The sequence below is a fragment of the Theropithecus gelada genome, chromosome 1 (assembly GCF_003255815.1).
Source record: "Theropithecus gelada isolate Dixy chromosome 1, Tgel_1.0, whole genome shotgun sequence".
Taxonomy (NCBI): domain Eukaryota; kingdom Metazoa; phylum Chordata; class Mammalia; order Primates; family Cercopithecidae; genus Theropithecus; species Theropithecus gelada.
Window position 1 is genome coordinate 70925481 of NC_037668.1, and position 14122 is coordinate 70939602.

Here is a 14122-nt window from a genome sequence, read left to right on the forward strand (position 1 = left end):
AAATCTGAATACTCCAATGAGCATTCCTTAGAGCATCAAGTCAGCGCTCCAGAGATTTCAGATTTTGGAGGATTTCAGACTTTGGATGCTTGAATTAGGGATACTCAACCTGTATATACATTTCATAAAAGAAAAATATATGTGTGCATTATGCACATCTATATGCATATATCACTAGATAGATACAGAGATAAATAACAGATACAGAAATAGAGATTACAGAAAATTATATGACAAAGATTTCATTTCCCCTACCTAAAAGAAATATTTGTTAATATTTTGCCATGTTTAGTCTGTCTTTTTTTCTTTATTTTTAAAAAAGAATTAAATAATAACAGATAAAGTTGAAGTGCCCTTTGAACATCTCGAACTCCCCCAATCAACCACAATTGCATCCATGAGCAATGCATAGACTTGCTCCCGTGTGTGTTTACATTTTTTAAGTGATAGCATGATGTCAGTATATTTCAGAATTTTTTTTTCTTTCTTTCCTTTTTTTTTTTTTTTTTTTTGAGACAGAGGCTTGCTCTGTCTCCCACGCTGGAGTGCAGTGGTGAGATCTCAACTCACTGCAAGCCCCGCCTCCTGGGTTCACGCCATTCTCCTTCCTCAGCCTCCCGAGTAGCTGGGACTACAGGCACCAGCCACCACGCCCAGCTAATTTTTTGTATTTTTGGTAGAGACGGGGTTTCACCGTGTTGGTCTGGATCTCCTGACGTCGTGATCCGCCCATCTCGGCCTCCCAAAGTGCTGGGATTATAGGCGTAAGCCACGTGCCCTGCCTCAGAAAAAAATTTTAACTCGCTCTGACATCTACTCATTTGATAATTATAGGGGTAGCTCATTCTCTTTAATAAGCATTTGAGCTTATTTCATTTATCCAATTTACCATTGTTGAATATTTGTTTATTTCCAATTTTTCACTATTTAAATAATTCTACAACAAATGTCTTTGGGCATTTCTCCATATGTATATATTTTTTTAAATCATAGAAGTAGACTTTGCAGATTGCAGAATCAAAGAAATTTCCAGTTTATTAGATACTCCCAAATGATGTTTCCATGTAGTTATACCAACGACAACTCTCATCCTCACCAATACTCGACATTGTTTATCTATCTCAAACATTCTAATGTGTCTACCCATCTCATAGATGAAACTTGGCACCATTATTTATTGTTTCATTTGCAATTCCGTGGTTGCTAGAGAGTTTAACATCTTTTCATGAACTTGTTGTTAGTATTGTATAGTGCAGCAGGCTCTGGAGTCAGACTGCAGGGTTTCAATTACAGTAATATTCTTTATCAACTCAGTGACGATGGGCAAGTAGCCTAACTTCTCTGAGTCTCAGCTTCCTCATCTGTAAATGGAAAGAAAATAGCATATACATGAGATGGTTGTTAGAAGGAGTAAATGATATAATACATGTAAAGCGCTTTCTGTATTGAATAACAAATACTAAGTGCTCAATGAATGAGATATTGTCTTTTCTTAATTTGTAGTTTGTTATACATTTTGGACATTAATTTTTTGTCTATTACATTCATTGAAAATACCTTCTATAAGTTTATTACCACTTTTCTTTATGCAAAAGTAATACATGTTTTAAAACACGTTTATGTTTTAAAATTTTGTAAAACAGAAATGAACAAAAAGAAGAAAATAAAAATCATCCATTATCTTAGACCTGGTGATAGCTACTAACATTCGGTGTTAACATGCGGATTACAGGTGTGAGCCACTAACATGCAGTGGCTCACACCTGTAATCCCAACACTTTGGGAGACTGAGGCTGGCAGGTTGCTTGAGCCCAGGAGTTTGAAACCAGCCTGGGCCACATGATGAAACCCCATCTCTACAAAAAATGAAAAATTAGCTGGATATAGTGACATGCTCCCAATTACTAGGAGGGCTGAGGTGGGAGGATCATCTGAACCTGGGGAGGTTGAGGCTACAGTGAGCTGTGATCACACCACTGCATTCCAGCCTCGGGGACAGAGTGAAACCCTGTCTCAAAAAACAAAAAAAATCCCACATACTCCAGTGTCTGTTCTAGGGTTTAAGTTTTTAAATTGCTTTTATTGATGTTTTTGAAGAAATGTACATAACGTTCTTAAACAATGTATTTGTTTTCATGAATTTTGAACTGAATTATACATATGTATTCTTTTGTAACTTGCCATAGTCGCCCAACAATGTTATTTTAAAACATTTATTTATGTTTATTTATTTTCACTGCTGAAGGGTATTCTTTACACTTACTTATGGTGAACAGAATATAATAGGATAGACTAGACAAGAATAGAATAGAATAGAATAGAATAATGATTTTTGATGAGTAGAATTCTTAATTTAACACAGATGAACTTATGAATCTTTTCCTTTATCATTATTAAGTGAACAAATGCCAAAGATTTTACTGAGCTCATTAACTCAGGAAGGAGCCAACGAGGTGTTAGGACTGGTTTCAAGCAAGAATCTAAAGTATAGAGATTTATATTCTCTGCTGAACAAACTTCATTTGCATTGTGATCAGTAGGAATAATTTGCATTGCTATTGGCATATTCCATTGCATTGCATATGCTATTATAGAGCTCCATAGCTATTCTATAACTTAACAGCTATACCTGCAGAGTTGTAAAATGCCTTAGTCCTTAGGCAGTCAATCAAAGGCATGCACTTTGGCTGCCTATCAGATAATCCTCAGAGAATCTGCTAGACAACACCCAGCCCTACACTGAGAGGGCACTAAGTAATTAATCTCTTTTGTTCTTTTGCAAGTCTTAGATGCTCTTTTTCTGACAATATTCCCTCTTGTGATCTTAATCTTCAAAGATTATTTTTGATCACAGAAAGACTGGTCTCATTATGTTTGGCCTTATTGTTTATATAGGTGTAATAAGAATGTCAACCATATAGGCTTTTATGAGTTTGCTTTGCAAATCTAGAGATATGCAGTACTGAGCAACTTCTAAAGCCAAAGAATTAACCTCTGGTCTGAAAGTTTTCATGAAGAATCTCAAATTGGACTCTGAAAATCCACTGTTATTTGCTATATCCCCAAATCCACTAAAGTTCTCACTGGCCGAGAAATGATTCTCTTTTTCCTTTTCTTTTCCTTTCTTTCTTTCTTTTCTTTTCTTTTTTTTTTTTTTTTTTTTTTTTTTTCAACCTTGAAGCTCTAGCTCAAAGGAAGGAAGTGGTTTTCTTTCCATCTCTAAGGTCAGGCTCTTGCAAGCCAAATAAAAGGCCAGTTTTCCTGGGAAGGCTTTGTAGAGATTGGCCTACAAGAACACTTAACCCTGATTAAAATATGTTAATTCTCAAATAATTCTCAAAAAATTCTTGGCCATATAATTCATTTGACCAATATATCTGGGGTAAAAAGAAAGTTTCTATTGAACATGTGCTAATAACTATGTTGCTATAAAAAGTATGGAGACTAACAAGCTTCTGAATGCTGATGGGCTCATAAGAATCAGATATAAGTTTAAAATGTTTCATTTTAGTTTACAAAAATAGGATCTACTTAATTAGTGTTAGAGCTAGCTTGAGGGTTTTTCGTATATCCACAAAAAACAGAACATTAAAAATAATAGCAACGACGATCTAAACAAATAACTTCATTGTTTTGTTCAACTCCACATCATTTACTCTGGTTCTGCTAAGTCTGGGTCAGCAGTCAGTATCATGGAGTCTGCATGATATTAGGCCAAAAAAGAGTCACGGGAATCCTGACTCAGCCCACTTGGCACATCTGGAAATTTGCCTAAGAGATACCAGCTTGGAAGCCTGTACTCAAGCATCTATTTTTGAAAGAGCCAGTGTTCAGAGTACCTTGTAAGTCCTTTCTATGAGGCTCTGAGACTATCGTTCTTTGTTGAAGACACAAATTCTGGCTTATACCCAAGCCTCTAGGTCAGCATCAGAGAGAACAGATGGTATCTGTAAATGACAAAAACTGAATGGATGTCGTTCATTTATTACAGCAGCCAATTATATCAGAATGGAGGGGAGTGAAGTTCTCTTTTGAGGTACAGTGCATAATTACTTCATAAAGGTTTGATCAATGTTTCCTTCATGGCTAAAAACAGTATTATGGGCAGTGAGGGTACAGACAAATCCCAGGGGCCTCTCATGCAGCATACAATTTCTGGAATATTTACATTAATTACGCTTTATTTGTACAAACTTACTGTAGGGAAAGCTGGAAGTTTCTTCTGATTGGACGATCATTATAGTTCTTATAATAGTGTTGAACTAAATAAGAAATATGGAACACATCAATCAGACCTAATTATTTCTGCCATCCCTATTTTTATAATGTGAAAGAATAAATCTTTATGATTTTCCAGGGACACTCTGGTAGTTTTTGGTAAAAGGATACCCTGAGATTATTTCATTTTTCTAAGTTTAAGATCTGATCTTGGGAAGGTAAAAATCAACATTTTATCATGTGCATATGATAGGCTCAAAGGTACCTGAGAATTAGTACTTGGTGACCTATTCTAATCAAAGTGTCAATAAAATGTTTCAAAATGAGCATAGAAGAAAGCAACATGATTATAAATTACCTTAGCTCTTTAACAGTGAACCTTTCTTCCATGTTGGTTTGTTTTTAATGTTCAAAGACATGAGCAAGACAACATACCACACAGAAAATTATTCTGGTAAGATACAGAAGCACTGCTCTCTGGGCAGCTTAGATGGAAAGTAACTGTAACCTTTACTACCCTTGTTAGAATGGCAATCATTAAAAAATCAGGAACCAACAGATGCCTGAAAATGTGGCACATATATACCATGGAGTACTATGCAGCCATAAAAAAGGATGAGTTCATGTCCTTTGCAGGGACATAGATGAAGCTGGAAACCATAATTCTCAGCAAACTAACACAGGAACAGAAAACCAAATACCACATGTTCTCACTCATAAGTAGAAGTTGAACGATGAGAACACATGGACACAGGGAGGGGAACATCACACACCAGGGCCTGTCAGGAGGTGGGGGCTAAGGGAGGGATAGTATTAGGAGAAACACCTAATGTAGATGACGGGTTGATGGGTGCAGCAAACCTCCATGGTGCATGTATACCTATGTAAAAAACCTGCACGTTCTGCACATGTATCCCAGAACTTAACATATAATTTTTTAAAAGTCATAATAAAAGCAAAAAAAAACCCACAAAAAACAAAAATTAGCTGGGTGTGCTGGCGCACAGCTGTAATCCTAGCTACTTGGGAGGCTGAGGCAAGAGAATTTCACGTACCCAGGAGGGGGAGGTTGCAGTGAGCCAAGATCACGTCATTGCACTCCAGCCTGGCCAACAGAGCAAGACTCCATCTCAAAAAAAAAAAAAAAAAAAAAAGGTACATGAAGGAGAAATGTGGATGTTTATCTTCAAGGCTCAATTTAATATTGAAATTGCCTTAAAACTCTATTTTACATATCAATCTCACCATTAATTAAATAATGTTAATTGTTAATGCAAAAAAAATTAAAACAAACAACAACAAAAAAACCCACCTTTCCTGGATTTTCTGGGGCAGCACTGATTTGGGTAATTGTATTCTTTTACATAAAAGTAAGGTATTTTGTTACATGTACATTAGAATGAATTTAATTTTTATGCTTTCGTAAACTCATATTTTTATTTGTTCTTTCATGCTCTGCCTTCTTCCAGAAATGAGTCGAAGCAGCTGTTTTTCCATATGAATGAATTTGCTGATCAGAAAAAAGTCCTTCATCAAATCATTTATGTGGTCTATAGCTAGGGAGTTATGTTTGCCACCTTTATGGGATTTGGAAGAGTGTGGTCCTTAGGGAGCAAATTGCAAGGCTGGGAATGGGCTGTGGACATGAGCCAGTAGCCAGTCTACCATGGGGCCACTGCACAGCTGGAGGGAGCTTTCAGGGACTGGAGATTTCAGCTGAGAGTCCCTGACCTAGCCAAGCCTAGAATTCCCTACCTGTTCTTGAATCCTATCCTCTCTGGGATGCTATGCCCCAGGTATAACTTCTCTCAAGCTCTGTTCGCATTGGACTTGCTTCACATCCTTCAAATGCACCATTTGTTCATTTATTCCCTCAATATTGATTGATGCTTTCCCTGTGCTGCACACTATAAACATGACATAAATGACACTATCACTGTCCTCATACAGCATGAAGGGGGAAATTCAGGGCCATCTTCTTTCCTTCCTCTGCTTCTTTGCATACTCTGTTCCCTGTACAAAGATTGCCTTTCTCTGTCTTCATCTATCAAACTTCTATTCATCTTTCAAAACCCAGCTCAAATAATCCCTCTTCCCAGAACTCTCAGCGAAGAAGCATCAGTGGGACTGTTCTCTGTGTCACTGCAGAATCTTGTGTGTGCCCTTATCCAGTCCTGTAGGACACTTGCACCCGTCTTCATTCCCCTAGTCAGTCCTCAAGCTCATCATGGGCAGATCCAGGGACCAAGTCTTATTCAACTTTTGTCTCCAGTGACCAGAAATGTCTGATACCCCATTGGCAGCTATGAGTGTTTACAGAGCAATCTATCGGTTGGTGAAACCATGGCACAAACAGAGGGGAACGGGACGAGCAATTGTAGGGGGTTGTCATGAAGGAAAAGCTGGTAGGTCAGCATGGAGTGCCAGGGAGGAGTTGTGCAGGGCATGAGAGCAGCTGACTGCAGAGGACGGCATAACCAGGTTATCGAGGGAAGGCTTCACAGATTAGGGAGCATGGAGGTGCTGCGATCAGGCTTAGGTGAGGGTTTTGAGGCATACATAAATGTTTTCCAGGCTGCATGCTGTGCAGGGCGTCCTGGGCTGAGGAAGCAGCATGAGGCAGAGCATCTAAAAGTGGTTCTGGCTGCGTGGAGTCAAAGAACTGTAGGAAGGGAGGCTGGAGAGCGGGGCACAAGTCAGCTCAGGGAGGGCGTGGGTGTGCCCTTCCCCAGTCCTGTAGGTCACTTGCATCAGTCTTCAACCCCCCAACCAGGCCTCAAGCTCATCCACACCGAATATAATTAACATATCACAAACTACTTAACCGGGAGAGTTTGAGCTGTAGTTGACTGATAAAATATTATAGTTAATAGTCATTTAAACATTTACTAATTTTTATTTTGCAGAGGTCCTATTTTTGAGCCTATCATCTTTTTCAGGTCTCCAACATGTCTGTAGACTATGGAAGCTCAAGGACTCTGGACACTTTGTCTTCAGTGCCTAATGGATCGAACAGCCCCGGGGATGCCACCTGGCGGGGGTAGAGGACAATTTCTTGAGGTTCATCACTCAAGACCTGCCAGGAAGTCTCATTTTTTTCCCCTGGGAAAGGAGGAGCTGCTGAGGAAAGATCTGCCCTGGGGCCCTCTCTGAGCCTCTGCCCCAGCTGAGCCTCACGCTCCCCAACCTGACCTGGGCTCTGGGGGAGGGCATGGCCTGGGTGTCCCTGGGGAGTGAGCCGAGGCTGCTGCAGGAACAGTCCTGGCAAGGGCCCTGGGGCCAACTGCCACTTGGGAGTGCCCTCTGAGTCTGAGGGGGACTCAGACCCACCCCCTTCCCTGCAAGGTTATAAGCTCAGGACAGCAGTGTCCCCTGGCATTCTGAGAAGTAAGTAAGCCTACTGGTGCCCCCACGCCCCCAACATTGCCAGTGGGAGCTCTGAGAAGCAGCCCAGCCTGGTCTGCTGTTCCCACTCACCAGCAGCCGCCTGCCTCTCTGCCTCTATCTCTTTCCCACATCCATGTGAGTGTGTACCTGGCTGCCTGTGTCTACTTCTCTTCCTTTCTCTGTGTCCTCCTATTTCTTTATCTTTCTCTGGGCCTATTATTATTTGTCTGTCTCTCTTTCCTTTGCTTTCCATCTCTCCATCTGTCTCTTTCTGCCTCTGTTTCTTTTTTTTTTTTTTTTTGAGACGGAGTCTTGCTCTGTCGCCCAGGCTGGAGTGCAGTGGCCGGATCTCAGCTCACTGCAAGCTCCGCCTCCCGGGTTCACGCCATTCTCCTGCCTCAGCCTCCCGAGTAGCTATACAGCACTTTGGGAGGCCGAGACGGGTGGATCTGCCTCTGTTTCTATCAGCTGTCTCTGTGTGTCTCTGTCTCCAAAGTCTTGTCCCATCTCTCCCTTCTCTTCCTGTGTCTCCGGCTCTGAGGTTCTTCCGCTAGGTCTTCAGCTCATTCCTTTTGCCTTTCTTTCTTCCTCGACCTCTCTGTATTTTGCTGTCTCTCAATCTCTGGATTTGCCATCAGCGCTGTCTCTCTCTAGCCATCCCTGATCTCTCCTCTTCCCCTTATCCTCTCTTGTCCACAAGGCTTCTCCCCTTGCAGCGTTGCTCTGGGTCTCCTGCTGGAGCCTCCCCCACTGTCATGTCTTGGTTTCCCCCTCTCTGCCCAGCTCCCACCAGTCCAGCCTGCCATCTGCCTGCTCTGCCTGCTCTTGGGCTCCTCTTCCAGCTCTCCCTCCTTGGGAGACTGGACTGGCCTTGCCTCTCCCCACTGCCCCACGTCTGATCACTCCGGCCTCTCTCTGCTGAGCTCTTTGCTGGTCCACCTGCCTGTTTTTTTTTTTTTTTTTTTTTTGAGACAGAGTCTCATTCTGTCACCAGGCTGCAGTGAAGTGGCATGATCTTGGATCATTGCAACCCCCACCTCCCGGGTTCAAGCGATTCTCCTGCCTTAGCCTCCCAAGTAGCTGGGACTACAGGCACACACCACCACGCCCAGCTAATTTTTTGTATTTTAGTAGAGATGGAGTTTCACCATGTTGGCCAGGATAGTCTCTATCTCTTGACTTCGTGATCCACCCACCTCGGCCTCCCAAAGTGCTGGGATTACAGGTGTGAACCACCACGCCCAGCCCTGCCTGCCCTTTTTGCAGCTCCGCCTTGCTCCTGTGTCCCTCTCATAGGCCTCACACCTGCATCTCAGCATCACAGACATGCTTCCCTGCCTCCTGGCCTCCTCTCCTCTTGCTTCCTTGTCTGGTTTGGTTCCCCCGACAGTCTCCCAGGAGGTCTCAGTGTCTCTATGCCTGCTTCCTTGGTCTTTTCCCCTCTTCTAGGATTCTTAGAATGAACATTCTCCCACCGTCTGCCCATCCTGGGCTCCCAGGTACTTCTCTTCCTGTTCCTCAGTTGTGTTTTCAGCATCTCCTTCTCTCTCTCCTGTCTGTGCCCTCGGGATCTGGTTCTCTGTGCCTCTCTCTGACTCATGTGTCTCTTCTTGCAGAGACCTCTCCATCTTTTTTCCATCAATCATATCAGCCATTTTCTGCCTTTTGTTTTTTCTTTCTGGTTTTACTTGTTTCTTCTCTGTCCACTCTTGACCTCACAGGTTGGTGCTGATACTGGGGCATGGTGTGTGTGTGTGTGTGTTGTGGAGGGTGGAGGGGGTGGGGGAAAAGGGCTGTCAAACGGGGAAGGGAAGAGAAAACATATATCTTCAGAACCTGACAGAATCAGATATTATTGCAACCAGTCTCCTCTTTTTGCAGATAAGGAATGACTAACTTGCTCAGAGTCATGGCCAGTAAATAGCAAAAATGAGAATTCAAAACCAGCTGCCTTTAGTCTTTTATCTCCTAGTCAGTGCTGCTGGAGAAGAGATATGACAGGGGGAGAGAAATATAAGGATCCAAAGTAAGAAACAAAAAGCCATTTTTCTCTGATTTCCATTATACCCTAGCAATGGACCAAGGCTGGCAACCCCAACCCATGCCAGCCCTGGCCAACCAGGAGCTAGAGGCTTACCCACTACCAGGACCTTGTACACACAATCTGTTTCTGTTTTCTCATCGCCAACATGTCATCATCAAACCTAGCTGTGACAGAGTCAGAACCAGAAGCTCAGAGAGGCCAAGCAACTGGCCCTACGACACACAGCAAGGAAAGTGAGAGTAGAAACCCGTTTCTAGGCTTTGCTCTGGAGGACGGTGCAAACCCACCAAAGGGCAAGGAGTCCTGGGGGCCAGGGACCTGTCACCCACATCTTCTCTGCTTCCTCTGCCCTCAGTCTGTGGCACAAGCTGGAGGTAAGACCTGGGTGGCCTCTCATTATCCTTGCTTAAGGACCTCACAACTCAGGAGCTGATGTGATTTGCAGCATCGGACTCCTCTGTCCCTAGCTCCATGTCCGGGCTCTTGGCTCATCTGGGAGCAGCACTTGGCACTGCAGACCCTGGGCTGGAGGTCAGTCCACTTGGATGCTCTCCCTGCTCAGACACTCTCAGGCTGGGCAACCTTAAGCCAATTGCTTCCCCTCTCTGGGCTCTGGTAAAAAGAAAGGATTGTATTAATGGTTATCAAATTAAGTCTTTAACTCGTAAGAGGAGTTCCAGGGAACCATGTTTTTCTGGGTGAGGGTGAGTAGGTGGGTTTTTCTGCTCCGCAGAAGTTTGTCTTTGACAAAAAAGTTCAAGGGCTTTAAAAAGGTTGAAAATATGTGACTCTGAAATTGTTAAGACTCCAGGTCCTGCTCCCCAATGCCCACCCGTTCCATTGTGCATTTTCAAATCTGTTCTCAGGGAGTGGCAAGTCTAGAGGACAGGGTCCCCTCAGCCAGGCACGCCTCCTGGCTGTTCTTTATTCTTTATTACAAGTAACTCATGCTTATTGTTAAAAATTTAGAAAGTCTTGTGAATTTTAACAAACAAATATCATCTATAAACCTAATCCTCCAGGAATGACCATTGTTAATTTTTGATATATTCCTTTCCAATTTTTTTTCTATGCATGTAAATCTTTATAGTATTAGGATTGGGTTATATATGATTTCCTATCCTGCTTTTTAAACTTAATAATCTATTAGAGCATTTCCTCACAGCTGGGATTTTTACAGCAAAGTGACCAGAGGGAACCCTTAGAAATATCGGGGAAAACATTGAACTTCTTAGAGCAGATCAGTCGAGGGCCTATATTACTTCAAATTTGCATATTAAAGAGACATAAGTTACCACCATGAGACTAAAAGGCTTGGAAATCTTAGGTTATGCTTGAGAGGTCTGTGAATCACCATAAAATAAACATTCACCTACAGTTTCTCCTCTGTTGTTTGATAGGTTTTTTTTTTTTTTAATCTTTAACATATTTAGAATTTGTCTTGATACAATATGTGAAATAATAACCCCAATCATTAATTAATTATCTGAGCAACATTTGTTGAATAACTCTTCCTTGCCCCTCTGACTTACAATAGCATCTTCATCCTAGGGTCAGGTCTACTTCTGAGTTCTCTATTCTGTCCCATTGATCTATCTGTCTAGTTCTTGCTTCATATTACATTTTTATTTTGTGGTTTTATTTATATGTTTAAACCTTTGGAAGGCTGTCTGCATTTAGAGTTATCAGATAAAATGTAGATGCCCAGTTAAATTTTAATTCATTTCCTTGGCTATCATCACCCCATTATTCTCTCATGAGCTTTCGAATTGCATTATCAAGTTCTCACAAGTTGAGAGGAAACTGTGAAGCCAGAGTCCAAAGAGCGTGCATGTCAGAAATGCGTAAGGAGGTAGCTAAGATACTCCACCCCAGTGGAGTACATGTGCTTAGTCATGCATTGCCAACTCTTCCCAGTCAATTGCCCTTTCACAGAACTCTAGACTTTGTGGATTTACTTTTGCATAGTTTCCCATCATGCCTAGAATTTTGAATATATTAGGAGCAAAACATAAATTTTTCTGAGCCATAAAACCAGAAAAGCAATGAATATTGAAAGGTAAACCCAGACATGGGGAAAATTTTAAATTCTCAATACATTCATTGTCTCCAACAAAGCAAAACCGGTTTATTGGCACCACATCAACAGTGTGAAGGAGAGAGTCTTTGAAGTATTTCTAATTAAGAATGCATGACAAGTGAACATTAATTGCACAATTTATGCATTCTTAATTTAAGATTTTGTCCTCCTTGTAGGGTATACTGGGATTATTATTTTTATTTTGGTAATTCTGAACATTGTTTATAGGACTATCCTCAATGTATCCAAGATCTTTCTTTAACTACAAAATATCCTGCCCCCTATATTTTAGAAAAACAACCTTCTCATTTGAGGAGATGTTATAATGATCATTTTAGTTAAAATTCTTGAATGAATGGCATAATTAACAAACAACATTTAAGTTCACTCACCAAAAAAGCTAAATCTTAAATATCAACTCTAATCTTTTGCCTGCATAGCATTGACTGTAATGCCCAAGATTATCCTTAGCCCTAATGCTAACACTGATAGCAAATGATGAATATAGTAGCCCCAACTCTTATTCTAATCTTAATTCACACAAGGCTTAGGAACCTCTGAAGTCCCAAAAGAACAGAATATGGGGTGAGTACAGTACAGAGAGAACTAGGCTGTGTCAAGAAAGAAAAAACAGATGCCTACAGGCCATAATAGAACTCTGCCTCTATGCTGCCCTGACCTGGCTCTCACCCCTTTAATCAGTATGACCCTCCACCAAATCCTGAACTAAATCCCAACATCACTCAAACTCCAGTTGGAACAGAGCTCTTGGCATCTCCACCTGCCAATCCAAAGCTTCCTGATACTGTTAAGAAATGTAAATGAAACAATGAATGTGAAAATTCCTTACACACCCTTGGCACAGACACTCAATCAAAGATATACCCTAAAAACTCTTTAAACAGGCAGATCACAATGCAGGAGCTCAACCAGTCCACCGTGACGGAATTCATTCTAATGGGCTTCACCTCCAATCCCAAGACCAGTCCTCTGCTCTTCACCTTCTTCTTCATCTTTTACCTGCTGATTCTCATGAGCAACAGCCTCCTCATCACCCTCATTTGCCAGGACTTACACCTGCACACACCCATGTACTTTTTCATCAGTGTCCTCTCCCTGCTGGATGTGTGCTATACCACCACCACCGTGCCCCAGATGCTGGTGCACATTCTCAGCAAGAAGAGGGCCATCTCTTTTGCTAGATGTGTGGCCCAGATGTACATCTTCCTCCTCTTTGGGGTCATTGAGTCATGGCTTTTCTCCATCATGTCCGTGGACAGGTACTTGGCCATCTGCCACCCTCTCAGGTACAAGGCCATCATGAGCCGCTGGGTGTGTCTCCTCATGGTGAGTATCTGTACAGCCTATGGTGTGCTGGGTAGCATGTGCTATACTTTCTTTGCTATGCGCCTGCCCTATTGTGGGCCTAATGAGATTGACCACTACTTTTGCGAGGTTCCTGCAGTTCTGAAGCTGGCCTGTGCAGACACATCCCTCAATGACCTCGTGGACTTCATTATAGGCTTCAATGTCATTGTGGTCCCGCTCTCCCTGGTTGTCATAGTCTATGCCAACATCTTTGCCACCATCATGAAGATCCGCTCAGCCCAGGGGCGAATCAAAGCTTTTTCCACCTGTGCTTCCCACATCACTGTGGTCACCATGTTTGCCATTCCATGTATCATCATGTATATGGGTCCTGGCTCTGGCTCCTTATCAAACAGTGGAAAGAAAATGGCCCTTTTCTATAACATTGCTACATCCTTCCTCAATCCTGTCATCTACAGTCTAAGGAACAAAGATGTGAAAAAAGCTTTTTTCAAATGGATGGGATGGAGCAGGGCCCCAGAGTAAGACTTTAAAGCTAAAGATCTTAGAAGCTAAACAAAGCAGGACTTGCAGTCACCAATTCCCCAGGGACTCTCCCATGAGACCTAGTAGAGCTGGACTCTTCACCCTTGCCCAAGTGAGAGATGAGCAAGGTGTTTGGACATTTGCAATAACTATGATGATGTTCGAGACAGAGATATCTTGAAAATAAAGTGCAGTGGTTAAGAGCCTGGACTTTTGTGCCAGACAGACCAGGATGACAGACTCAGTTTCACCAATTAATAGATGACATGAATGTTCGCAAATCATTTAACTATTCTGAGGTCTGTAATTCTTTTTTATAGGGAAGTTGTAATGAATTCATGAAATAATATGTAAAATGTGCTTACTACAGAGGCTGGCATGTAGTAACCTTTCAACAAATGTTAGTTTTAATTTTTTAAATTTACTACTTAGGAATGAATAATCAACCAGTGATCAACCATGATCCTCTGGGGTTGTGGAAGTGAGTGGAGCCCTAGACAGTAAGGGAAAAAGAGGGAAAAATGGGAGAAAGAGAAACT

The 14122-nt window shown here is 41.9% G+C and overlaps 1 protein-coding gene across 1 annotated transcript; it reads left to right on the forward strand.

Moving 5' to 3' along the window:
• Window positions 1–12644: 12644 nt before the first annotated feature.
• Window positions 12645–13583, forward strand: LOC112626944 (olfactory receptor 2D2-like). Its single transcript, XM_025389360.1, has one exon. The coding sequence runs from the start codon at window positions 12645–12647 to the stop codon at window positions 13581–13583; it is 939 nt and encodes a 312-aa protein (XP_025245145.1).
• Window positions 13584–14122: the final 539 nt, after the last annotated feature.